Source organism: Spea bombifrons, chromosome 3 (assembly GCF_027358695.1).
Source record: "Spea bombifrons isolate aSpeBom1 chromosome 3, aSpeBom1.2.pri, whole genome shotgun sequence".
Classification (NCBI taxonomy): Eukaryota; Metazoa; Chordata; class Amphibia; order Anura; family Pelobatidae; genus Spea; species Spea bombifrons.
Genome location: NC_071089.1, coordinates 50,783,883 through 50,811,150, shown reverse-complemented (window position 1 = coordinate 50,811,150; position 27,268 = coordinate 50,783,883). Strand labels below are relative to the sequence as shown.

At 39.6% G+C, this 27,268-nt stretch overlaps 1 protein-coding gene across 6 annotated transcripts in view; it reads left to right on the top strand.

Annotated features, from left to right (window-relative positions):
* The first annotated feature begins 9,495 nt into the window (after positions 1–9,495).
* The window catches only part of SASH1 (SAM and SH3 domain containing 1), a 421,695-nt gene continuing 403,922 nt past the window's right edge, over positions 9,496–27,268 (top strand). For 4 of the 6 annotated variants that reach the window (XM_053459413.1, XM_053459412.1, XM_053459410.1 and 1 more), the window contains exon 1: positions 9,496–9,981. In XM_053459413.1, coding sequence (XP_053315388.1) covers positions 9,517–9,981 — 465 coding nt within the window. In that variant the 5' untranslated portion in view covers positions 9,496–9,516. Of the gene's footprint in view, positions 9,982–16,731; positions 17,219–27,268 lie in introns of those variants that run through there. The other 2 variants (XM_053459418.1, XM_053459417.1) reach the window with 2 other exon arrangements.

Sequence of the window (27,268 nt, the reverse complement as noted above, 5' to 3'; positions counted from 1 at the left end):
ACCCTGAAATGCTAGAACTGGATTGCAAATTTGACATATTCGGTGAATGAGTCTGACCACAGCATTCTGAACTCTTCATATTTGTTCCTCCATTCTTCTTTTTCAGAATCTTTAAGCTGTTCCACATGATCTTTAAATACCTTTTATATATTTTTTCCTCTGGCAGATTTCCACATAAAACAAGTGAAATAGATGGTGTCACTTGACCTAGGTAATCGAGTTCCATTTGTCCTTGCCTAACACCTTTTTCTCAACCGCTCCCCCAATAATAATGACACAAGACCATAATTAGTCTTTGGAATGTATAAGGCCACAGCGCTTTATTTATGCAATGGGCTACTTGTCCTGTAACCACACTCAGGCCACCTTTCTTGGCCTTTTGGCTAAGATCAAGTGTCTTATCTTAAGGTCCCTGACAATAGGTCGTTAGACCTCGGCCTTTCTAGTCATGTAGACATGCTGCTATTGGGGTTCTAACTGATGTCTTTCTGACCGGAAGGAGATTCGATCATTGGCTGCGTTCACTCCTCGGCCTTCGGGCTATAGACACTAGGAAATCCGCTATGGACTCCCCAACACTGAGTGGATGTATGTTGTAGAAATCCTAACACTCGTAAGGCTTGAGCACATGGAGGACCTTTTGGGTGCTGGGAAAGAGATTAGGACAAGAGAGAAGGTGGAATGAAAGTGTTGGAAAGCAAAACCCTAAGGGGGCACTTAAAAAGGCCTTTCTTGAGGATGTCTTCTCCCCTACTTTTGGCATTTTTAGTGCTTTTTCCCCCCTCTTTTTGGCCTTTTTTTTTTAGCGCCTTTTCTCCTCCTTTTGGCCTTTTTTAGTGCCTTGCCCCCTCCCTTTGGACTTTTTCAATGCCTTTTGGCTTTTTTTTTTCTGCCTTTCCCCCCTCCTTTTGGCCTTTTTAAGTGCCCCCTTAGGGTTTTGCTTTCCAACCCTTTCATTCCACCTTCTCTCTTGTCCTAATCTCTCCCTCTTTTCTTTTTCAGTCCTCAACCCAGAGTGTGAGAGCACCAGCAACTTCACCCCTTCCCCGCTAACGAGGAGCGACACCGCAAGCCTGTACAAAGAGGATGGCCACCAAGAACTTTAATGCCTCAGGCCCAAGCTCTGCCATCGGAAGCCAACCACACAACTCTGGACCCTGCTGCCCTTCTGCACCCAGCAATGGGGGTGGAGGACACTGAAGGACCCTGGAGGCTCTGCCTCCCTTAGAGCGCTGGATAAGGCAGACGGTTCTCAAGCTAAAGAAGGCCGCGCCCCAGACCTGGATGTCAACACCTTCAACAAGAAGGTAGTCCAAGAGGGAGCAGGCTTCACCACCGCAGAGACCCTGGGCGGGCAGTCCTTCATCAGAGGAGTGTTCTACGTGACCTTCATGCCAACTGTGTGTTGTGGGAGTGGGTAAAATGGTGTAAAATGGTTTACATATGTTTATCAGAGTGTGTACATGTGTTAACATGTATGTGTATATATAAGTATCTGTGAGAATGCATGTGTGTTAGCATCAGTGTGAATATATTACAAGGAGTGTGTTATCATGCATGTGTATGTCTGTATTAGCATGACTATATACTTCATTGGGAGTCAGTAAAAATGCCTTATACACTCTCCCCCTTATTCCAACTTAACTATAAAAGCCACTGTTATGGTGTCTATAATATACCGTATTTGCTCGATTATAAGACGAGGTTTTTTTTCAGAGCAAATGCTCTGAAAAATACCCCTCGTCTTATAATCAGACCTCAAATAGGTCTGACTATGAGACGACTAAGATCCAGATCCCCCGCAGCTGCACGGGACCTGGATCCTCCTGTCTCCGCCCGCCCCACTTACCGGTACTTCTGAGTCCCCGGTGTGTAGCTGGGGTAGCGTGTAGATGTCTACGCGATTCGTGTAGACAACTTCCGCTGCAGCAGGAAGGAGGTGTGGCTAGCAGTGGGGGTTGTCTGCGTCCATTGCGCAGACCTTCCCCTGCTGTCAGAGATCAGAGTTCCCCGTGCCGGGAACTGTAATCTCTGACAGTCGGGGAAGGTCTGCGCGATGGACGCAGACAACCCCCACTGCTAGCCACGCCTCCTTCTGGCTGCAGCATAAGTGCGTGGGATCTACACGCTGCCCCGGCTACATGACAGGGAAGTCAGAAGCACCGGTAAGTTTGGGGGGGGGGGCGGGGGGAGTGTTAAATGGGGGGCATAAGGCATTTCTGGAGGCAGAGTGCTCTGTGAAATGCCTTTTAACCCCCTTAATGCCACTCTGCCTCCAGAAATGCCTTTTTAACCCTCTATATGCCACTCTGCCTCCTGAATGGCTTAAACCTCCCTATATGCCACTCTTCCCCATAATATGCCTTTTAACCCTCTAAATGCCAGAGTGGCATATAGGGGTCTAAGGCATTTCTGGAGGCAGAGTGGCACATAGAGGGTCAAAAGGCATATCATGGGGCACAGTGGCATATAGGGGGTATAAGGCATTTCTGGGGCAGATGTACATAACTGGGGGGCAGGTTGGAAAATAGAAGGAAATAAAACCAAAATATTTTTCTCAATCATAGCTTTTATTAAAAAAAAAATAGTTTAGATGAATTAACATTTACCGGTAAAACCTTTTTCCTATAGGGTCGTCTTCTATTCAGGCTTTTTCTTTTTTTCCTAAATTAATATTCAGATTTGGGGGGGTCGTCTTATGATCGAGCAAATACGGTACTAAGCCTAGCAGGACATATAATGTAAAATTGGACTTGTTGTTCTGCTTCTATAGTATTTTTCATGGGGAAACAGTAGATGGCAGCAGACTGTTTCTCACATTTAGATGATGGTATATCATTCTTGCAATGGAGTATGTAATGTTACTATTGTCTGAGGTAGGTGACACAATTCAGTGTACATTGCCACTGTCCACATTAATATTTTATGTGTCAGGGGTGTGTCATTAAGCAAGACAAAGGGGAGCTTTGTGAATATGTGTGGAAAAAATAGTTGGGTAAAATAAGCCAGCAACATTTTGCAAACTGCAAGGATTTAAAACACCAATTATGCAGAGCATGCACACTTGATACTAAGTATTTAGTGTATTTCCTGCAGCTTGGTGCTCAATGTTGCACCTAGTTCTGCCCTGAAGTTGGACAAAGAGGGTGGATTAAAATGCAGTGCAGTCCCAAGCGACCTAGGAATATAAATATGTATGACTTTTATGCTTTTTTGGTTGTGACCACACCTTAGGGCCCACCTATCACACAGGTGCCTCATTAATGCTATTTAAAGCCTTTTCTGGACACCATTAGAGGCTAATTGGTTTACAATTCAGTGCAGTCCCACTAATTCAGCTTCTTAGTAAGCAATGTAGCCAAGAAATTAGATAGGACTCACCAAGCTTAGAGTACTTTGATGTAGTGGTGGGCTAAGCAATATATGACCATATAGTTTGAAGAAATCCCCCTTAGGTAGGTGTTTTTTTTTTTTAATGGCATTTGCTGGGTGTAAGAAATCCATGATTTCTTTATTCTAAATATACAGTACATTCAGAGTCAGATACAGTACATTCAGATGAAACATGAGTGACAGGAACATGTACTGGCAGGGTTCAAAGCAGGTCGGAAGCACCCTTTCTGAACTATTTTGAATAGCCACAGGAAGACAGGAACATATCAGGTTCATGTTACCATTCAGTGAAACAGAGGCTGCCCGCACAGTGTACAAACTGACATAGAGAAAGTTGAAGGAGCGGTGATGTGTAAGTGTCGTGGGAGGGAAGTGGGATTTAGGTATGTGTTTGCATTTTTGTATGTATGTGAGCATGAGTGTTTGTGTGAGCATGGATGTATGCTTGTCTGTGTGAGCATGGCTATGTAATTGTATGTCTGTGCGAGCATGTATGTGTAATTCTGTGCGGGCATGGATGTGTAATTGCGTGCGTGCGTGCGAGAGAGAGAGGATGGGACAACTTGACCTTGTGCTTAGGGTCATTGTTGTGCTGGAAAGTCCAAGAGCTTGTGTGAGCTGTGTGTGTGTATGGATGTGTACTTGTGTGTGACTATGGATATGAAATCTGGATTGGGTTTGCCCCTATAGTTTTTGGTCATAGCATTTTGCGTTATATGGATATATAATTATAAGTAGCAAGATAGCATCTAGACTAAATAGAGTTGTGCTCAAAAGTTCACATACCCTTGGCGAATGGGTAATATATGTACCATTTTTAAATGGCACAATCATAAAACTAAACAAAGAAAAAAAATGAAATGACCCCTGTTCAAAAGTCTGTATACTGTATACCCACCTTTAGCATCAATGACCGTGTCCAGTCTAGGGATGCACCAAAATATCGGTGACTGAAACATATCGGCCGAAAATGGCATCGAGCTACTCTGAGGAGATCTCAAACGTGCGGTTCATGCAAGACGACCAAAGACTTTGCATTACTTGGAGGCATTTTGCCATGAGTGGACAGCTATACCTGACTGAACAGCAGTGACTGGCATTTTCAAGGCTTTGGATATCTTTCTATATCACTTTCCAACTTTATAAAGTTCCATTACCTTGTTACACAGGTCTATTGACAGTTCTTTACTGCTCCACATGGCTCAGTATCTAGCCTGCTCAGTGCATCCACTTGAGAGCTAACAAACTCATTGACTATTTATACACAGACACTAACTGTAATCTAAAAAGCCACAGGTGTGGGAAATTAACCTTTAATTGCCATTTTAACCTGTGTGTGTCACCTTGTGTAAACTTTTGATCAGGGTCATTTGAGTGATATCTGTAATCTTTATGATTTTAAAAGGAACCAGACAACTATGTGATAATAAATGGATCACTAGCCTTAAATAAAAGTTTTTTTTTGGCATGATCAGTCATATTTTCAAAATCAATGCCAGCATTTCACAAATAGTGCCAGGTTATGCAAACTTTTGAGCACTACTAGGTTTGAAGATGAAAAACCTAGATACAAGAACAGTATCATGAACGTACAAAGAACGACATTCATTAATATTACAGACTCAAAACCTGTGTGGGAACAGGCAGACTTAGACGTCCATCCTGGAAGATGCCAAAGATCATGGGGGCAATACATGGGGATGACGGCAGCCAGGAGGCAGGTCCCTGATACACCCTAGAAGCTTTCACGGCTCATGCTGTCATAACTGTCTGAACATAAAAAACAATATTCCAACATTAAGTGTCAGACTAAGCTCTAATGTATTCGGTTATGGAATAAATGCATTTTATCTTATGTCAAAATAGGAGCTTTAAGACCCAAATAATTTAAGAGGCATAAACCATCACTGGACACAACTCTTTTAGCTAAAAAAAAAAAATAAACAATTTTAGCTGCTGGCTGATAGAGGGCACTGTAAGTCCACTTGTATTGAAACTGTGTTTTCTCTGGGATGAAAAGAAGGGCTAGAACATACATTCAAAGAGATACAAGGAACAAAAACCTGCAGCAAAAATCTCCCAATGCACAAGGCTGACATGATTTAATTAAAATAGATGTATGGAGGTAAACAATAAGAGTTAACCAATTACCAATATTAGCAATATGTTCCCAGGTTAAATAAAATTACTAGTATTTTGCATTGTTTTGTGATTGCGGTGATAAATTCAAACACTGTTTTTTTTTAATGTAGCAAAAAAAAGCAACATGTGCTAGTAACTTTGCATCAACACAAATGTTTTAAAAACATTTTAAACACTAGCTGCATTGTAAATCTATGTGACTCCTTATCCACAAAAATATTAAATACAAACAAACATTTGGTGATGCGCGTGCCAAAAGGATATTAACCTTAAAAGCATATGGATGTTGTAGTCAAACTTCAAACGTTTGGATAAACATAAAACAGATTTAAAAAAAAACCCAAAATACATAGTGTAAATATGTCAGAAATGGGTGCTTTTACATTGTGATGAACATGTATAGGCTTCTCAATTGCAATAGTGGTGGTCTTTTTCCCTGTTTAGTACTCTAAAAAATCAGAAAATTTTTGAATTACTATAAATATAATAAACAAATGTATTCCAAAAAAATAATAGCTTGCATTTAAGCATCATCTAGCACCCATAGCATAAGATTCAGGTATGAAGTAAAAACAAGCAAAATTGTACTGCTGTTACCTACTCGTGTGCTTTTTTGTCAGTAATCTGAATATGACTTCAAAACTTTAAAAAAAATGAAAATGGCCATTGTGGGATGTAATTATCTATGAAGTCTTATTTCATCGTTGTTTCCTCCTACAGTATAATAGGTGTTTAAATTGTATTTTGGTGCAAATAAAGATAAGTGTACATTAAGACATGCGTTTAAATACCATAAGCCTGGTTTCAGAACCTGTAAAGCTAGTTGCATTAATATGAAAAACTATTGTTGATCAATTAATTCTACAATTTTGGTGCAGAAGAAAATACTACATAAAAAATTCTACACAATGTGTTTGAACAACATAATGTGCCCAGATCACTGAAGACAGCTTGGACTATTCCCGTCAGCATTGAATCAATACTGAAGGTGCTAGAAAGAGGGTCCAGACCATAACTGGATTACTGATCACCCTCTTAATAATAATAACACAAAATAATAAATACTTATACAGACCCCAGTGATGTAACCATAACATCATCACACATACAAAATAAATCCCTGAGGTCTATAAAGAGTAATACTGGGGCTGTTGCTGAACTTTATTTTCTCTCAGTTGTAATTAATATATTATTCAGACTAATATCAATAGAAAATATATAATTGATGTGGGTACACTAACCAAAAAAGGGAAATTGTGTATTATTGGTTGAATATTGTATTATCTTTTGAGGAGTAAAATACTAGTGTTTGTGGACACGTCTAGGACTGTGCTGCATGAGAAAATAGCAGTTAAACAGAAAATTCAAAATTGCTACGTAACTCATTGTTCTGAAAACGATTCTACTTTTATATATGATGCGCTAAATTTTAATCAATAGCGGATCTCTAGACAGACAAAGGTTGCCCCTTAAAGCATTACATTTTCCTGACATTAACATAAATTTCATTTTTATTAAGTATTACATTTTTAAGAATAAATAAAATCTAGAAAAGAATGAAAGCATATGCAGGAAACATTACACCTGTCTGGGTTAACATATTTAAATCTTAAACGCAGTTCTGAACATGAACTCCTACATATAGTCTTCAGGAAAAGTGGTTTGGACAAATACTCTGGAAAAGTGTAACAAAAATTCTGGGAGTAAAATACGTATTTCCTAAGCATAAAATAACATGAACACTTTTGCCTTTTAGGTAAGAAGTAGGCCAACTTGTTTGTATCTGCTGTCAAACCATACAGTAAGCTCTATGTCATCATTGCAATCAACTGATTCAGTGGATGTATTTGTTAATGTTCTTTCATTTGTTTCTCAATTGTAATAAGGAGCTTGGTCAAAAATATGCACACGTCATTAAAACTATACCGTATTACAACATACTACTGAGGTCTGCTTCAAACTAATTTACCGCAAACACTAGTTGGTTGATTCAAGTAAATAAAGAGACGAGTGGTTGAACAATGAAGTCTAGACCTTGACTGTGCAATATGTTTTTTTTTTTTTTTTACAGACCATCAGCTACAATAACAAAAAGATCCCTGCCATTGTCGTGTCTTTCTCTAACAATAAAACCTTTTGTTAATCCATTATATAAGAAGCAAATACGACTGTAAATAAAATCCGCGCTCCTCCCTTGAAACGTACCCTTTTGCCAGCACAGAACTCGTTTTGCAGCAGATATTGTTTACACTCAGGGCTACATTTGTATTATTTTATAAACAATAAGAATAAAACATAAAATGGAAACAAGATAAAAAATGTAATTGAAAATACTAGGATGGCCAAGGTTTGTCCCAAATAAGCTGGATCCAGTTCTACAAGTCTGGATTTATTATAAGGGTGTATGTTTTTGTGATTAGTGATCCCTTTGCGTGACGGCACTGCTAGTTATGATCATTGATCGCTTGTAATATTTTGGAATATGCTCTTAGTATCTGTTAACGGCCCTAATTATATTATACAGCAATTAATAAATAAAAAGTAAAAAATGATAATAACACGCACAGATGTTGTCACAACAACTAGTAAAATAGTGTGGTCTTGACCATTTCATTACCAGAGGGTACCTCTGGCACTCGGATGGTTAACTGCATTCTGAAATTGACAGCGTTCTGCCTCTGTCTGCTGTCTCCTTAGATATGTGTGAGAAACCAGCTCAAGACTATTCTGTTTACGCCCGAGTGCATTTATTTACATACAGCCAAACATTAAAAGGTGAATGATCTTGTTTTCATGCATGTTCTGGTCCCTGTCACCCGTGACAATGCCAGAAGAATTCCGTGAAAAGGTCACAGGCAAACCTTTCATCCAGCAGATTATTCATTCACTCGCCGTTCAGCAGCTCTACATTATAACGAGAGAATAAAAGTAAAAGCAGAAGAGATTAAACTTGGAGATACGACAAGTGCGTTTCGTCAGCCTGAAGAAGAGCAAATTACGTAAATAGCGTTATGAAAGCAGACTGTCCGCAGCTAAACCGCCTGCTATCCAGCCTGGCAGATTAATCTTGAATCAAAGTCCCCTCCCCACACAGACACACACATTGCACAGGCTGATGGCTGAGCTGCACTTGGAGTTCTCTCTGTGGAGCGGCTGCAAAATATAAATACTACTACTGCTAATAATAATGATATTAATAGCCTACAACCTGTTTTCTGAATAGAAACCACCAGAGGCTAAACAGGAACCACTTGACCAGGTTCTAGAAATAATAAAAAAAAAGGCGGGCGGGGTTAAAGAAAGACAGAGAGCCACAACGGACAAATCAACCTGGGGACATATTGATGAGCCTCCTTGCAATGCATTGACGGCTGGAGGGATAAGGAAGGCTGTCTGGCATCCCAGAGATGAAGACAGGAGCAGGAGGAGGCAAGAAAAGTATACAGAAAGTGAGTGGAAGAAACAGACTTGCTGGATTTCACTTGCAATTTTAAAACAAACAAACAGGATGGAATGTATTGCGTGCAACATGGATTGAATGAAACAAGTGGGACTGAAATGCACAAGGCAAACTTGTTGGAGAAATACTTAGCATCATGACATAAGGGTGCTGCCTGCTGTCAATGAGAGAGAAGGAGGAGACAGCTGTGTATATGTTTATTCTAAAATCCGATTAAAGAAGAAAGGATCTATATTTTATTATTATTTTTATTAGTATTGTTTATTTCTTGGCTGAGACAGAATTCTCATCTTTGCCTGTGGGATACATATTGCAAAAAACACCAGGTATCCGATTTGTGATTCATCTTATTGTTATTTCACAATTGTCTGACCATTTGTGGAGAAAGCAAAATATTTACATTTAACAATTTTATTTGCTGTAGATATTGTTGTGAATCGTTTTATCTTGTGAATAGGCATAAGCTATAGCTTTAGATTTTTTTTTTTTAGTTTTTTGGTTTTTTTTTTACACAATTTAACATGTGTGCCAACATAGTGTTTGAGTGGCTTAAAACTTTGCAGCTTTCTCAATATTCAGAGTCTTTTATGGATAATGGCTATGATGATTTGGAGGTTTGCAAACAGATTGGGGATCCTGATCTGGATGCAATTGGTGTAATGATCCCTCAGCATCGCAAAAAGATTCACGATGCTGTCCACAGACTGAAGGACGAGGAAAAAGAGGCAGCAAGTGGATTATATTTTACGTTGGAGCCTCAGGTAGGCTCCCCCACACCTGATATCTACACCAGTCACCTGGTGGACCAGTATGAAACCAAAGCCTGGAAGGAGGCCCAGGGTCACAAACCTGTACCAAGGAGTAACAGAACTGGCCAGCTCAACCGAAGTTTGGTTACCTATCCAAAACTTAAGTTAAAGATCATGATTAGGGATAAACTGATTCGGGATGGCGTCAACCTCAGCAAACCACCTTACTCCAAAAAGGTAAGATTATGGTGTCAAATTATCTTTATAGTGAAACTACAGTTATAGGAAGAGCAACTTCCACAAGTCATTCGTTCTTTCTTCTGGCAAGTAAGGTGTCGGATACTGTTTGTCTGCAGTTTCATTAAGATATTAAATTCTAGTTGTAAAACTTGCATTGGCCTGTTAATTGTTGGATTTTTAGTGTACTGTCGTGGCAATGTGTCGATATTTTCCCATATAACTGGCATACATGAAACATTTTCCTATGTTCTGTGTGGGATCCATCCCTTTCTGCATGGGCAGCTAATCAAGCTACAAGTGGAAGTAGCTAGCTCATCAAGTAGTTTTAACGTAGTTTTGCCTATAAAAGTCTACAAAAGAGATTATGGAAAATAAATAGGTGGTTTGCAATTAAATTGTGCTAGAGAATGATTTAAAGCACTGTTTGCAATGACATTAAAATTTAGTTTGACCCCTGTCGGGGGTGATCCGTATATTTCAGAGCAGTAAAATGTGGCCTAACAGTGGCATTTGTAAGGTTAAATTAATTCAGCAGACACAAGAGGCTAGATTCAGTGTCAGTGATAAATATCTCAAAAGTAATTGAAAAGCAGGGCCTGCATGGATGGCAATGGAAATATTAGATAAAACAACCCTACATATATTAGTTGAAATGTATAACTTGAGGCAAAAAGTATCGCTATTTTATTTTATTTTCCCCCCAATTTTGCAATTTATGGGAGGACTGCTATTCAGTCTTTTGTGATAGATTTATCTCTGACATTGAATCCTACCCAAGACCTTGAATGCTTAGCATTTATCTAAAATCACAGTTTGGCCATAATATTGGAGAAAGGATCCCAGCGTACTGTATACTAAACGATAATGTTGCTTGCTATTGCCCTGCTTTTCTTTTCATGGTGTTGTGCAACTCCCATCACACTTAACCAGATTAAGATGATAAGAAGACGACCGCTGTCCAGTTGCGCAATTACATTTTTCTTCACTCATATACAGTTACCATTGGCTGCATTCTGAGTGCACTGGGAGCTCTGGACATGTTTCTCCTCTTGTTTACAATGAGGAGGTCCTTAACCCCTAAACCCGGGGCTGTGTAGACTGTTTCCTTCTTATAATTAGCACAGCAGTTGTCAGTTTTCACAGCTGGACATCCAATCAGTTATGGACAAGTCTGTCCTTTAAAATCAATATTCTGGTTTTCAGTATATAATTCTGGTGAAACTTTCAAATGTTTTGTGTTGGAAATAGTTAACGGTTTATATAGTTTTTGGTTGTTTCCTAATTAAAACAGCTGAAATTCTTTCCTTAAAAGCTGTTTTTTTTGCCCGAATAGTTGCGAATGATAAAATACACTTGAACATCTTCAGACAACAGAAACAATGGTTTTTGCATTCCATGAATGGTTTCATCGGTGGCTTAGCGTGGATCCTGAATGTTCTAAGGAATGTGTGCATGTGTCGACACAGAAGGGGAGATTGTCATATAAAGCACATCGTCCCTTGGATTACACTTATAGAAGCAGGGCCTCATGCACTGACATACAGAAAGGCTGACTTTGTCCAGACATTCTGGCCATTGATCTACTGCAGATCTTCTAATGCTTTTTTTTATTAAACTCTGACACATTTTTATAACAGTTGGAACAGAAATCCATAAATAAAAGCCAAAGAATGAATTGAAATGTTTGTGAATGATCTCATCCTTAATTGTATATGAAAATAATACATGTAGACTAATGACATATTTAACCCCACAAGTCTCAATGGGGTGTAGAAGTCCCCTCCTGCTGAACCGCTTAAATGATCTGCTCCACAGTACATATACACTGAATTTTCTGTTAGAAAACTGAGGATAAATCCATATGAATACAACTGAGCACTATGTATCCTTTAAAATACTTACAGATGTTCATATGTATTTACTTCATCAGTGCTTTAAACTGCATATTACCTTTGTAGAGATAGATCTTCCTGCTGCAATCATGAAGGTTCAACAAATCAGTTGTGAGTAATAAGATTTCTATGTAAAGTTTGACAACCAAGTTAAATGTTGCAAGCAACAGATAGACAGCCTACAGGGAAATTACATCTGTGGCTGGTCAGGCGATCTTACCTTGGACAAATAGAGTGTTTGGATCTTTTTTTCTACATTCATAACAGTGTTGGGGTGAAAAGCTGATTTCAGGAAGATACAGTTTTGTTTGACAAAATGGTGTATGACAATTATGTCATGACATCCAGATAACCTAGAACTTGTTAGTTGATCTTTATCTTAAATTACATCAGAAACGCGATAACTTCAGGCTTTACTATACTCGCTGTGTGGTTTTTTTTTTTAAAATTAATTACTGAACTTACTTAAAAATGTACATATATGAATCCACCTTTAGCTATGTAAATAACCGGTAAAATGGTAAAATGTACAAAAAAATCCTATATTAGCTACACAGGTTATGCTCTGTAAATTGTCTTTAAATATTTTTTCAAGAGTAGACAAAAAGAAGAAGAATGTTACTTTATTATTATCATACTGAATCATGTCATTTTTTTCTTGCAGTGTGAAAGCCACTAAACACTGATGCATGCTAGACACAGATCATAAGTTTCTGCTCTTCATTTTCTTTAAGTAATTAGAATTCATTTTTGATAAACTGTATTTTAAAAGCTTTTTGGGTGTGCTCTAAAGAATACATAATATGCATAAAGCTTTTAGTAGACTGTTGCCAGGCACGCACTTATTCCAGCATAAGAATTAGGGACAGATACAGGATGAAATTCATCTTGAATGTGTTTTATTTAATCTAATATGCATTTAGTTTATAAAACACACCTGACATTAACATTGCATTTTATATATTCACATTACACATTGTGCTTTAATCTGTTGCAATTAGATTTTGATCAGTAAATCTTAAACAATGGCTCGTTGGGTTTGTAAGTAGGGGGCTGATACTTGTTTTTAGCATTGGTCTAGCATTAGCCCAAAGGGTAGTGGAAGCTTTAAGGTCTACCAAATGACAGTTAATAAAGTAATTAATGCAATCATATGTTATATCAAAAGTATTTAGTATATGACCCCTCTAATACATACCGTATTTTCATTTGGAAGATAGAATACTAATAGTATTGTAGAAGATAGAATACTAATGTATTGTGACTACAGCTATCCATCTTTATATGCATGAATTTATAGTTATGTTGAGCTACATATTCTGGTCTAGGTCAGAACCCCTTGTGCCTCTTTACAAGGGGCTGATCCTCCGGTTGGATGATCATGCCATGGGTTACATTTAGATTACAGGAATTGGAACCCTTGTATCCCAACCCTGTTCAATTTTATTGAAAATATTGGCTCTTGTTAAGTATTTTTTTTTTTTTGGAAGCCCGAGGTGTCGTGCTTCTCGTTGGGTGTGCTCCGTGAATCCTGTGAAAGATCGCAGCAAAGCTCAGGTCCGTCGGTAAGCTATTGCTCGGCAATCCCCCATGGGATATGCCAGAGCCTTTCCTCCCCGGCCAAAAGGCCTGCAGGAGGGTTGGATCTTCATGGTTCCCTCTGAAGAGGAGAACCATTGTAGGGAAAAAGGTGGGTAGCCACAAGAGTTCTCCCACCTCTCCCAACAAACGACTGGAAACCAGTCCTCACTGTGGTGCAGTGCTCCAAAACGTCAAACTAAAAACGTGTCAAAAGGAAAAACATATACAGGCCGTGATCAAAAAAGTCCGTGATCCTTCCTAATAAATAAGCAAAAGTGCACCAATGGAAAGTGCAATTTGTGAGTAATAAATAAGTGTCCAGCCATTTTCAGTGAGGCCGAAAAATAAAAAATTGTTCACACACATGCCCATAAGGGTCTTGGAGTGAAGGGTGCATTCAAGTAATGGTGGGTAAAGGTGATGGAAAACCCCTCCACTTAAAATTAAGGGGGTAGTAGAAGCATTATTAAACACTCATCTACAGACACCAGACAAGCCAAAAATCTCATGGTGCTGCCACAACCACAAGGGATTCTGGGTAGGTGCATGCAAATAAGGTCAACAATGATCACCTTTTGCCTCTATATCCGCTTTATATATATAGAGGGTTTACAAAATTGGGCTGTGTTAGAAATTCTCTTGTGCAGCTCTATTAACCCCTTAATGACAAAGCCCGTACATGTACGGGCTCAAAACGCATTGTTTTCAATGGGTTTAGGGACCGCCCATTGTCCTTAAGGGGTTAAATTACACCATAAGCATATGGAGAAAATCGGCTAACTCCTCAAAGGTGTTTTTTTTTTGTTGCTACTTTTAAACTGTAAGTATTTTTTGGCTTTGGATTTTGCAACTATTCATCACTGACATTTGTTTTGTTGTAGTAATTAATTTGGCTCATCTACTTTTCTTCACAAAGTGCACTTTTTTGGAGAAATTCTGTGACAAACTGCCAAATTTCCACAAATCAGGAATGGCATCTTATAGGTTTCAGTAAAATAATTGCTCCTAACTTAGTACTTTGTACCAGAATTGCCCCCAGGTTTGTTTTAGAAAAATTAAAACATTGTGACAAATAGGTCTGATTATCAGCCTAAGATCCAGATCCCCCGCAGCGATGCAGGGGACCTGGATCCTCCTGTGTTATGCCCCCCCCAACTTACTGGTGCTTGTGAGTCCCCGGTGCTTAGTCCGGACTGCTTGTAGAGCTTCACGCGGAAGTTGTCTACGCGAATCGCGTAGAGCTCTACACGCTGCCCGGACTAAGCACCGGGGACTCAGAAGCACCGGTAAGTTTGGAGGAGGGAGGGGAAGGGAGTGTTAAATGGGGGTATAAGGCATTTCTGGGGGCTCTGTGAAATGCCTTTTAACCCCTTTAATGCCACTCTGCCTCCAGAAATGCCTTTTAACCCTCTATACGCCACTCTGTCTCCTGAAATTCCTTATACCTCCCTATATGCCACTCTGCCCCATAATATGCCTTTTAACCCCCTAAATGCCAGAGTGGCATATAGGGGTATAAGGCAATTCTGGAGAAAGAGTGGCACATGGGGGGTCAAAAGGCATATGATGGGGCACAGTGGCATATAGAGGGTTAAAAGGCATATCATGGGGCACAGTGGCATATAGAGGGTTAAAAGGCATATCATGGAGCACAGTGGCATATAAGGGGTATAAGGCATTTCTGGGGCAGAGTGGCAAGCCTGGGGGCAGATGTGCATAACTGGGGGGGGCAGGTTAAAAAAAAAAGGAAATAAAAACAAAATATTTTTCTCAATCATAGCTTTTATTAACTAACATTTACTGGTAAAACTTTTTTCCTATAGGGTCGTCTTATATTCAGGCTTTTTCTTTTTTTTCTAAGTTAATATTCAGATTTTGGGGGATTTTGGGGGGTCGTCTTATAATCGAGCAAATACGGTACTTTCTTACAAATGATAAGTTCCAAGAAGTCAGCTTTATTTTTCTTTGAAAATGTGAAAATGTCTCTCTAAAGATGTACAAGGATACCCAGATTATTAGGATATAATGTTTGTATTTGTGCCATGATTTGGTTCTTAATGTAGAAAATATTGAATACATGTAATTATTAAAATTATCAGAGACATTGTATTTTTAATATATTGGGTGCTAAAAATCTATCATTGAATCCAACATCATGTGAAATTTTGGAAACTTTATTTCTACTTTAGGAGGCATGTGAAAAATGTATTTCTACTTTAGGAGGTATGAATAGTGGCAATAATTTACATAATCCTGTTATGTGCTTTCTAGGCCAATTTATAGCTGTTTATGTAACCAAAAACATCTTTTAGAAGGAGAATTAAATATTTTTTACACAATTTAATTTTTAATTTTAAAAAATCTCAACACTATATCAACCAAAAGGGATATTTTTGCAAATTGAACCAGTCCACTTTTTGATATAGTTTTGATGTGATACGATTTTGCACCAGAATTAAAGTTTATAAATAATCCCCAAATGTCCATTGTTTACATACACATTTTTGTTCTATAGAACCTTTTGCTTATACACACAAAACATTCTGAGGTCCTGCAAAGGAGAGATATCAGGGACGAGAATTGAGTCTCAAAGATAGAACGTCTATCATAACGAATCATTTAACCAAACAAAAATTATTTAAGTGTGCAACTAAGTGTTAGTTTTACAAAAGACGCAAGGCGTTTGCTTATGCTCTTATATACATAGTATGATGCATAGTAAGGAGATCTATAACATTTATGATATGCAGGTTAAAATGTCAAAACATTGTCACTTCTTTTTAAATTAACATTTTCCCAGGGTAAATGCATGGAGAGATTAATCAGAATCCCCTTTATGCATTCCTACTGTTTCCCTGTCCTCCTTAAACATATCTCTGCATACTGGTTCGAGTGCGCAGTTTACAAGCCCGCTCCAGTGGTGGCTTGCACAAGGGTTCCTGGGGCTCTGAAGAAGTGTGTAAGCATACATTCATATACAGTGCTTATACCACTACCTATATTCCTTTAGTGTATAGAGGTGTTGAGTAATATTTGGAAGAGTGACAGAACTGCTTTAATCTGAGTAGCGGTGGGAAGATTACATCACAGCGAAGCCACGAACAAACAATGTAGATTTGATTTGACAGATTATGATACTGTTAATTGCACACTATCAAGCAAATGAACAAATCCAGTCCTTTGGCATTCCCAGCTTCAGATTCCACTTTGAAAGAAAAGTTGACCTTGTACACAGACAATTATTACAACTTTGTTCTCTCATTTATTTTTTTAGCAGTTTTAAAGAATACATGATTCCCTGCCAAGGAGTTCCACACACTTTCTGATTTGATGAGAGAGAGAGGCTGATGTGATGAAACAGAAGTTCAAGATTCAAGATCCATTTGCTCTGATGATTGTCATTTTAAAATTCAGAAGAAGATGTGGCATGTATTTTAAATCTGTATTTCCCCTTCCTACATAATTAGGACTTTGGCTGTACCTGCGCTTGATTAATCAATGTTCTGCAGAAGAACATGAATGCTTGTAGCTACTACGAATGCAGCTAGATACACAATTGGACATACCAAACAACATTCTATGAACACAAATTTAACAGCCATGTACATGTGTTTAGCAGACAACAACTTTGATTTTGAACAACTGCAAAGCAACCTAAATATGTAATCTCTAAGAAAAAGTATGGTATGCATCAAGGTGTTTTATTTGTAAAATGTATTCAGATCAAGATTATATTAAATAAACATACATGATAACATACATGTCTTTCGTGGTTGGACCATTCATGTAAAATTTTATAAGATTTGACAATATTAAAATTAATTAAAATTGACAATATATAAAATTGCCAAAAAATGCCTTTGGGCACCAAAAGGTCTGTAGAGCAGGCAGGCGGGGTCCTGTAGCAAATGGAGACTGCAAGTGGGGTCCTATTGCAAGTGCAGACTGCAGACAGGGTCCTATTGCAAGTGCAGACCTCAGGGGGGGGGGGTCCTATTGCAAGTTGAGACTGCAGGTGGGGTCCTGTAGCAAGGTACTAGGGAATGATCCAGAAGAGAAGTCAAAGTCCATACCAAATAGGTCAAAATCCAGACGATCCAAATGATAAGCAAGTTCAAAAACCGAAGAAATGTCAAAGTAGTGGGTGTATAGCCTGTATAACAGTGTAAATTTGCTGTCCCCTCAAACTAACAACACACAGCCATTAATGTCTAAACCTTGGCAACAAAAGTGAGTACACCCCTAAGCGGAAATGTCCAAATTGGGACCAATTAGCCATTTTCCCTCCCTGGTGTCATGTGACTCATTAGTGTTACAAGGTCTCAGGTGTGAATGGGGAGCAGGTGTGTTAAATTTGGTGTTATCGCTCTCACACTCTCTCATACTGGTCACTTGAAGTTCAACATGGCACCTCATGGCAAAGAACTCTCTGAGGATCTGAAAAAAAGAATTGTTGCTCTACATAAAGATGGCCTAGGCAATAAGAAGATTGCCAAGACCCTGAAACTGAGTTTGCCGAAGACAAGCAGACTAAGGACATGGATTACTGGAACCATGTCCTGTGGTCCGATGAGACCAAGATAAACTTATTTGGTTCAGATGTTTCAAGAGTGTGTGGTGACAACCAGGTGAGGAATACAAAGACAAGTGTGTCTTGCCTACAGTCAAGCATGGTGGTGGGATAGCCATGGTCTGAGCCTGCATGAGTGCTGCCGGCACTGGGGAGCTACAGTTCATTGAGGGAACCATGAATAACAACATCTACTGTGACATACTGAAGCAGAGCATGATCCCCTCCTTTCAGAGACTGGGTCGCAGTGATAACATAACAACCCCAAACACACCTCCAAGATGACCACTGCCTTGCTAAAGAAGCTGAGGGTAAAGGTGATGGACTGGCCAAGCATGTCTCCAGACCTAAACCCTATTGCGCATCTGTGGGGCATCTTTAAACGGAAGGTGGGGGAGTGCAAGGTCTCTAACATCCACCAGCTCCGTGATGTCGTCATGGAGGAGTGGAAGAGGACTCCAGTGGCAACCTGTGAAGCTCTGGTGAACTCCATGCCCAAGAGGGTTTAGGCAGTGCTGGAAAATAATGGTGGCCACACAAAATATTGACACTTTAGGTCCAATTTGGACATTTTCACTTAGGGGTGTACTCACTTTTGTTGCCAAGGTTTAGACATTAATGGCTGTGTGTTGAGTTATGTGGAGGGGACAGCAAATTTACACTGTTATACAGGCTGTACACTCACTACTTTAGCAGAGTTTCATGTCTTCAGTGTTGTCACATGAAAAGATATAATCAAATGTTTACAAAAATGTGAGGGGTGTACTCATGTTTGTGAGATACTGTATATATACACACACATATATATACAAGACTTGCACCCAGTTTATCTGCATATATATCACTAACTTTCACCTGCCTGAGTGTCACTCCCCCCCAATAACATAGACCATCCAGAAATTGATGCTTGCGCCCGTGGGACTTGTATATAATGAATCCTTTTTTTAGCAATTACAATGTATAAATGTTTCGGACCATAGCATGGCCCTTTTTCAAGATAGTTGAAGAGCACACAAACACTCCAATAAATACATAAACAAATAATCACCCAACCCAGGTGTGCAGCATCGCAAAACACCAGACTAGTGAAATGGGAGTCACCCAGAATGACCCATCATCACATCAAATATCCCCATCACCACCACATAGCAACCTCTACAAACATATAACATGGCATGGAACAGGTCACCTATGATTGTGGCTATGCACCAAAGGGATAAACTAAAGGAGCATGGGCTGAGAAACCATCGCTATGGCTATCGTAGTAAATGAAGCCAGGAAATAAACCACAGATAAGCTACATACCTGGGAACTCTTAGTGTGGTGAAGGGGCAGATTCTCAGGATCACAGTCTGGGCCTGACTCTTTCCTATTCTAAACTGCTGTAGAGTTCCAGCTTCTACTTTTGCTACCTGTATTTTATGGTTTAAATCCCTGCTTCAGTGCGGGTGACTCTAAGTGCAAAAAGAGGAAAAAAGACCCAAATTTCAATATTATTACCCAAACTTCAGGATATATTAAATCATTGCTGAACCAAATCAAGATAGTATATCAATAATGTCCAATCAAAACCAAATAGAGGATAACCCTTATACAATATCTTTAAACCAAAGAAAAAAACAGATTGGAGTACAGCCTAGAAATCAGTATAAAACATAACTTTTAATATGGAATACCCATAAAAATAATTATACAACTTCGATAGATGCTTGCCAAAATAATCTAAAAGCCATATTGGTCTTATCAGTATGTTAGGTATGTTAAGGCAAAACCACCTATAACTAGTGATAAATAATTAGTGATAATAGGGATTGGGATTTCTAAATGTATCCATCAAATCAATAGTGATTATTAAAATCGCAGAGCTGCTACGCCGACCCTCACTCCCTCAGAGAGAAAAGGTAGGAACTAGAGCTGAAACAACGAATCGATAAAATCGATAATAATCGATAACGGAAATCATCGATAACGATTTCCGTTATCGATTAATCGAGTGATCGATTCGTCGTTGGAGCACTAGGCTCCTTTTACTTACCTCCGCCAGCGTTCCCCGCTTCTGCTCCACGCTCTGCAGTCTCCGCCTTCTTCAAGCTACGTGACGACGGATGTGACGCGCGTCTACTATCAAGTTGGAAGTGGAACAAGTTCGTAGCGGAGGTAAGTACTCTTTATGTCTATTGTCTGTGCGAATGTTTATGTGCGAGACTGGGTGCGCGGCAGAGTGTGTGTGTGTGTGTGTGTGTGTGTGTGTGTGTATGTGTGTGTGTGTGTGCGTGCGTGTGTGCGTGTGGCAGAGTGTGTGTGTGGGTGCGCGGCAGAGTGAGTGGGGGGGTGCGCTGCACAGGGGGGGGGTGCGCTGCACAGTGGGGGGGGGGTGCGCTGCACAGTGGGGGGTCCGCGGCACAGGGGGTGGGGGGTCCGCGGCACAGGGGGTGGGGGGTCCGCGGCACAGGGGGTGGGGGGGCAGGGGATGCAGGGCAGGATGTGAGTGCAGGGCAGAGTGGGGCCAGGAGACTGGATGCAGGTCAGAGTGGGGGTGGGAGGGCAGGGTGGCAGACTGGGTGCAGAGCAGAGTGGGGGTTGGGATGCAGGGCAGGGTGTGAGACTGGGTGCAGAGTAGAGTGGGGGTGGGGGGGCAGGGCAGGGTGTGAGACTGGGTGCAGAGCAGAGTGGGGATGCAGGGCAGGCTGTGAGACTGGGTGCAGGGCAGGCTGTGAGACTGGGTGCAGGGCAGGCTGTGAGACTGGGTGCAGGGCAGGGCAGGGTGTGAGACTGGGTGCAGGGCAGGGTGTGAGACTGGGTGCAGGGCAGAGTGGGGATGCAGGGCAGGCTGTGAGACTGGGTGCAGGGCAGGCTGTGAGACTGGGTGCAGGGCAGAGTGGGGGTGGGGATGCAGGGCAGAGTGAGGGTGGGGGCACAGTGCAAAGGGGTGGGGGCACAATGCAAAATTCTTTTAAATAAACGAAAAATTTGCATATTGTTTTTTTTATCCGATTAATCGATTAATCGAAAAAATAATCGGCCGATTAATCGATTATTAAAATAATCGTTAGTTGCAGCCCTAGTAGGAACATGTCTGCTGCACCTGTGTGTTTCGCCGGCTTCGTCAGGGGCAAAGGCTACAAGCAACCAAGAGCCGACTCTTGGACAAGTAACTAGAAGGAATCTTCATGATTTAAGGGTTAATATTTTAAGTGTTACAGGGTCAGCTCTTTGAGGTAGTTCCCAGGGACTGAGAACTCTTACAAAAGGACAACAGGGGACAAAAGTGGGACAGATAATTGGGTCCAAATGTGGACATGGGAATATATATATTTTCTTTTTCAGCAAAGAAATTAAAGTAAGCCCTGGTGCTTAAGTTATTTTTAGGATACAAGCATTTTAATATTAATTTTTATTCTGAAATTGTCTTTATGTTTACCGTAAAAATAATGTCACAAAAACTTTCAAATTTAGTGCTCTGATTCCAGGAGGGAGCTGCATGAATTTCAATTACAAGTTTGTGCATACCATAATTTTTAGTTTTATATCCTATGCAGTTCAGTATTTGTTTCTTTTAATGGCACCGGAGAATCGGTTTTGAAAGCTATTTAAATGCATCTAGTAATTACAAATAATCTCTACTCCTTTTGCATTAAAATTATGCTGATTTATAGTGAAAACAATTGTCGTCTGTGTGGTTGCAGTTCATATATATGTTGTTATATTGCTTATTAGTTATGCTCAAAGATTACATTTTCTGCATTAAAATGTTGTAATTTTGTTTTATTATTTTATAGATCACATCATTAAAAGTAAAATGGGTAAAGTATTAATTAACAATATACTGTGTGTGTGTGTGTATATATATATATATATATATATATATATACTGTATGTATATATATAAAAATATATATATATATATATATATATATATATATATATCAACCTATTAAGGTTGTTGATTAAAATAAAAGAAAATAATATACACACTGATAATGCTATTAAACACACTGTTTTACTAAGCTAGGTGCTGTGTCAGCTCAAGGGTTCTGGTGCCTTAAGCAAATATTTATTTATTAAAGATTTATGTTATTTATACGGATGTGAATTTGTGTGTGAGCATGGATATGTACCGTATTGGCCCGAATATAGGCCGCACTTTTTTCCCCATCTTTAAAGTGGGGGTGCGGCCTATATTCGGGGTCTAGCACAGCAGCAGGGTTAGGATACAGATCCCCCGCAGCGGTGCAGGGGACCCGTATCCTACTCTCTGATACGCTCAGACACCCTCCCCTGCCGGCACTTTCCACGGGGGGAGTGCCGGCACGGGAGATTGGCTAAGCGCATCGCGCGGACGTGCCGGCAGCGGAGGTTGTTTACGCGCATTGCTACAGCCGGTGAACGTCCGCACGGTGCATTTTACCTCTGCCCCCAAGACTTACCAGAGCAGACTCCTGGCGGAAGTGCCGGCACCGGGAGTTGTATACGCGTATTGCGTAGATGTCCCCCTCCGGCCCCGCAAGACACCCGGGAGTCTGCTCTGGTAAGTCGGGGGGGGGCAGAGTGGCAGCATATCCCGGGGGGGGCAGAGTGGCAGCATATCTCGGGGGGGGGGGGACAGAGTGGCAGCATATGGGGGGGCAGAGTGGCAGCATATCTCGGGGGTGGGGGGAACAGAGTGGCAGCATATCTATTACAAAACTTTTTCTTTAAAAAAGCACCAAACTTTTAGGTTGCGGCCTATATTCGGATGCGGCCTATATCCGAGCCAATACGGTAATTGTTTGTGTGAGCATGGACATGTAATTGTGTGTGTGTGAGCATAAATGTGTAAGTGGGGTGAATGTGTCCCTTCAAGGGGCAAAGAAGGCACAGACAAGTTGTTTAAGGGCATGATGGCACAGACCAGCTGTTGAAGTTGGGGTGCCCCGGGGCAATTTTTGCAACAGGGCCCTGTGATTTTTAGATATGATCCTGTTCATATTACTATTATTATTATTTATTGTTTTATATAGCGCCATTGCGCAGACGTTTACCGGCAGGGGACTTGGATCCTCCTCCGTGTCAGCCGGTGAACGTTTGTGCGATGCGCGCAGACAACTTCTGCTGCTTCCGGCACTTCCTCCGGGGCTTCTATGACGGAGCGCCGGCATAGAAGCCCCGGGGAAGTGGCGAGCAGCAATAGAGGTTGTCTATGCGCATTGTGCGGGGGGCACAAGGGAATCTGGGGATGCATTGGTGAATCAGGGAGGGGTCAGAGTGGCATATCTAGGGAGTGGCATATCTGGGGGGCATAAAGCATATCTGGGGAGCAGAGTGGCATATCAAGGGAGCAGAGTGGCTACCAAAAATGTTAAACTACATATATTTCTGTTCATTAGATAAAATACTGTTTTACTATTAAACTAATGTGTATTTTTTCTTTAAAATAACACAGAACTTTAAGGGTATGGTCTATAATCGGGCCAATTGAGCCAATACAGTATTAAAAGGACTACCCTATAGGGTACTTATACAAGGGATCGGTGTGGCCCTCAGTGTGTCTGTAATCAGGGAATGTTGCTGAGAATAAATTGGGTCATTCTTCATCAGTGGCACCTGAAATGTAGAAGACGTATGCAAAAATGTATGGTACACAATGCTGGAACAGTAGTGAAAGGGTCAGGGGCGAGCTGGGCCAGGGGCAATTGCCCCCCAACCCGCCCTAAATCTAAGCTAAACGACCGCTGCACAGGGCCGGATTAACGTAGGGACTAATGGAGGTCCAGCTCCAGGCCCCTACCTGAAAATAGGCCCAGTCAGGCTGTGCACGACCGCCAGGGTCATTTTTAATGCGGGACAAAAGTCTGTAACAACCGCGATCGCAGGGGTCACAACTGCGACCGGGCCTGCCCCTCTAGGTCACTTCTGCAGAAATTAGCGAGAGGCAAAGTAAATGTATTGTGTTATTTACTCTTTCAGTCTGCATATCTTATTAAAAAGGGTTAGTGGCACTACGTTTTTTAGTGTACTGATGTACTCCCAATCCCATCACATTTCATCAATATGCGTTAGTAAATCAGGAAAAGATGGGCAAGGATGGTGGGCTGATTCGGAGGTGCAATGGGCCACTTGACTAGACTTGCCCCCACAGGCCTTGGAAGGGGTTACTATACTAATTATAGTAAATTATAGTAAATAGTAAATGTATTAAAGTGCTCCTTTCATACATAGGCACACCTACAGAGGTGTGTTTTCATAATTAATGTAATACATATTTATACATATTTATAACACATTTTGTACACAAACTCTGGCAGCAGGACTATCCTTACTATGTAGACAAGCTTGGTGGCTTCATAAGAGAATGAGTTGGCATGAAGCACTGCTGTAAGTTTATTTTGTAAAATAGCAGGAAAGGACATGTAATACTTAATTATATTTGTCTATATTTATGTTGCAGTTTTGAAAATTGCATTATATAATGACAGGGTACCGCATCTGAATGCAGTTTACAAAACAGATTATTATAGTCTCATTCCAGGACAGTATGGGGTCCTAATCATTTGTGCTTTACCCTCCTTCTATTCTGATGATGAGGCTGCCAAGGAAGAAAAGTTGGTATCTGCAGAATTATCTTGCTCCCTCACAGCAGGCTACTATTTGTATCATATTCGTCACTTTACAGTATGAATCAGTGAAATTCAATACATTTTACTAAAAAAATTCAATTTGTATGTTTAGTAGTTCCTTGTTTCAGGTTTAATATTTATATTTTCCTTTTTATGCTTAAAGTAACATAAATTTCTTTCAGAATATATGTTTAGATGTATACAGCCTGCATTTTTACACTACAGATACATTCATATAAACTGCAACATCTAATACTGTAGGTAATATTTTTCTGTTTAGGTTCATTTGTTGGTTGGAGTCTGGATGAACTTTACTCGCATCAGAACTCCCTTACAGTTATATAATTTTGAAAAATGGGACCGCTTATTATTTTGAAAAGAAAACCAGACAGGATAACCATTGGTCATTTATAAAAAATCTACAATTAAAATTTGCAATGCAAATTATGTTGCATTGCATCCAATCGAAACAGTTTCATCATATGAGGCACAATGAAATAGATATCACTATGTGAGTGGATATAAACTTTTAATATTAGTACTACAGAATATGATGGCCCTTTGTAAAGCAATAAAAAATAATAATGTTAAATAGTCGCCTTATATTTGCTCCACAGTTTGTTGTTTAAAAAGCATTCAGTCAGGCAACAAAATGATCTCTAATTATAAGGGGCACATTGGGTCTTTATTCCTGTCTAAAACACTTACACCCATTGTTTTATGACATTTACAGGAGATATAGTTTCAGCAATTATTTATGAGTAACCCATTGTTTAATATGAGACGTGCCCTTTTGCAGAGATATATAAGAACATGCCAATTAATATCCTGGATATTTTGTTTTATCTAGCCTTGTCAGCAAGATACAACTTGCCACCCGTATAAAAATGAAGCATTGTTCCTTCAAGAAGCATAGTCATAATTTAGAATAACACATAGTCTTTGTTAAGGAAAACACAATGTTAACTGCTTGATTAAATGTTACATTATATTTTATTTATAGAGCGTCAGCAGATTCCATAGTAGTATTACAATAGGGAAATACTGAACATTAACAACGTTAAAGGCAACGATATAAAAAATTAACAATAACATTATAATAACATATATTAAGGCAAATTTGTACAAAAGGAGAAGAGGGCCCTGTTCTTGTGAACGTATAATCTATTAAGATGCTATTACGAGATAATGAGACAAGGCAAGAGAGCCTTGGTAGGGAGGTTTGATTGTAGTGACCCGTAGTGTGAAGAAGTAGGATGAAGTGATAATGGTCAAAGAGAGACTCAAAGCGGAGGGGGCAGTTGTTAGAGTGTTTGAAGATTAGACCATATATATATATATATATTGATGCAAAAAGGGGCTCTGTAGGTAAGGGTCAGGAGTTTACATTCGATTATGGAGGTTATGGTGAGCCAGTAGATGGAGAGTGACAGGACACGTTCAGAATGGATTAAATGCTTAATAGTAGAAGTCCCAAACAGATGGAAATGATTACAGGTTTCTATTGTACTTACTCTATCATATGTTTTACAGGCAAGGCCATTTGTTGTGCTGTCTGTTGTACAGTAATGCAAACTATATTGGTATAAATTATATAGTCTAATTTGAAGTATACATTTATTCATTGGGTCTCATCAATCACTCAGTAGATTCCTTACTAATGTAAGGACTAAGAATATCATGTGGGATTTAACCTTTGAAATGTGAACAAAATGTATATAATAGTAGATATACTATAATTATGATGTTTCATACAGCCCTTTCCTGTCCATTTTTCATGGAAGATACGATATGGATGCATTAGAGGACAGGACAATATCAATAGTGGGACACAGATTGGCCAAAAAGAAACAAAAAAAAAAAAACAAAGAGAGGTCCCAACATTCAGCTAGAATTGTAGAAGAAAAGGGTTCATGTAGAAAGAGCAGTATCTGTAAATATACTTTTATTCTGAAAACATTTTAAATAAATGTTGTAGTATAATTTCAGAACAGCAAATCAGCTGTAACAAATATGTGAAATGTTGACAAACTGGACTGTAACCTTTATGTTTTATGGAAAAAATCATTTTTTCTTTTTTTAATGGAATAATAGATAATGGATACTGGACTTTTATATTTCATTTACAGTTTTAATAATGTTTATATTATTTGGTATGTATATTGTAAAAATATTTGTACTCTGACCATAAGTAAATGAATGCATGGATTTTAAGGTATCCAAACAAAACCTGCAGAGCATGTCAAAACCCTAATTTAATGCACAGACCACAACCGACTGTTATTTTGTCAATCTACTGGTTTGTTGCCTTGGATACCACACATCCTCACATTTTCTACTTTATGTAAAGGTTTAGCATTAGGGACATTCTTACGCACACAGATACTTTAATAATTCACATTCAAGAAAATGTTATTTTTGGTCATTTAATTATACTTTGAATACACGGTATTGGGACTTACAAATAATCATGTTTATATAAACATTTTATGATGGATGAATTTGTCATATTGCAATTATAAAGACCACCTATTCATTATTAAATGAGTTCTAGGCATGTATCAGCAAAAACATTGTCCTCATAATTTTATTGTGGAAGAAAAATCAGAAACGGGTGTCAACCCTGTTATGGTCAATTGCCATAC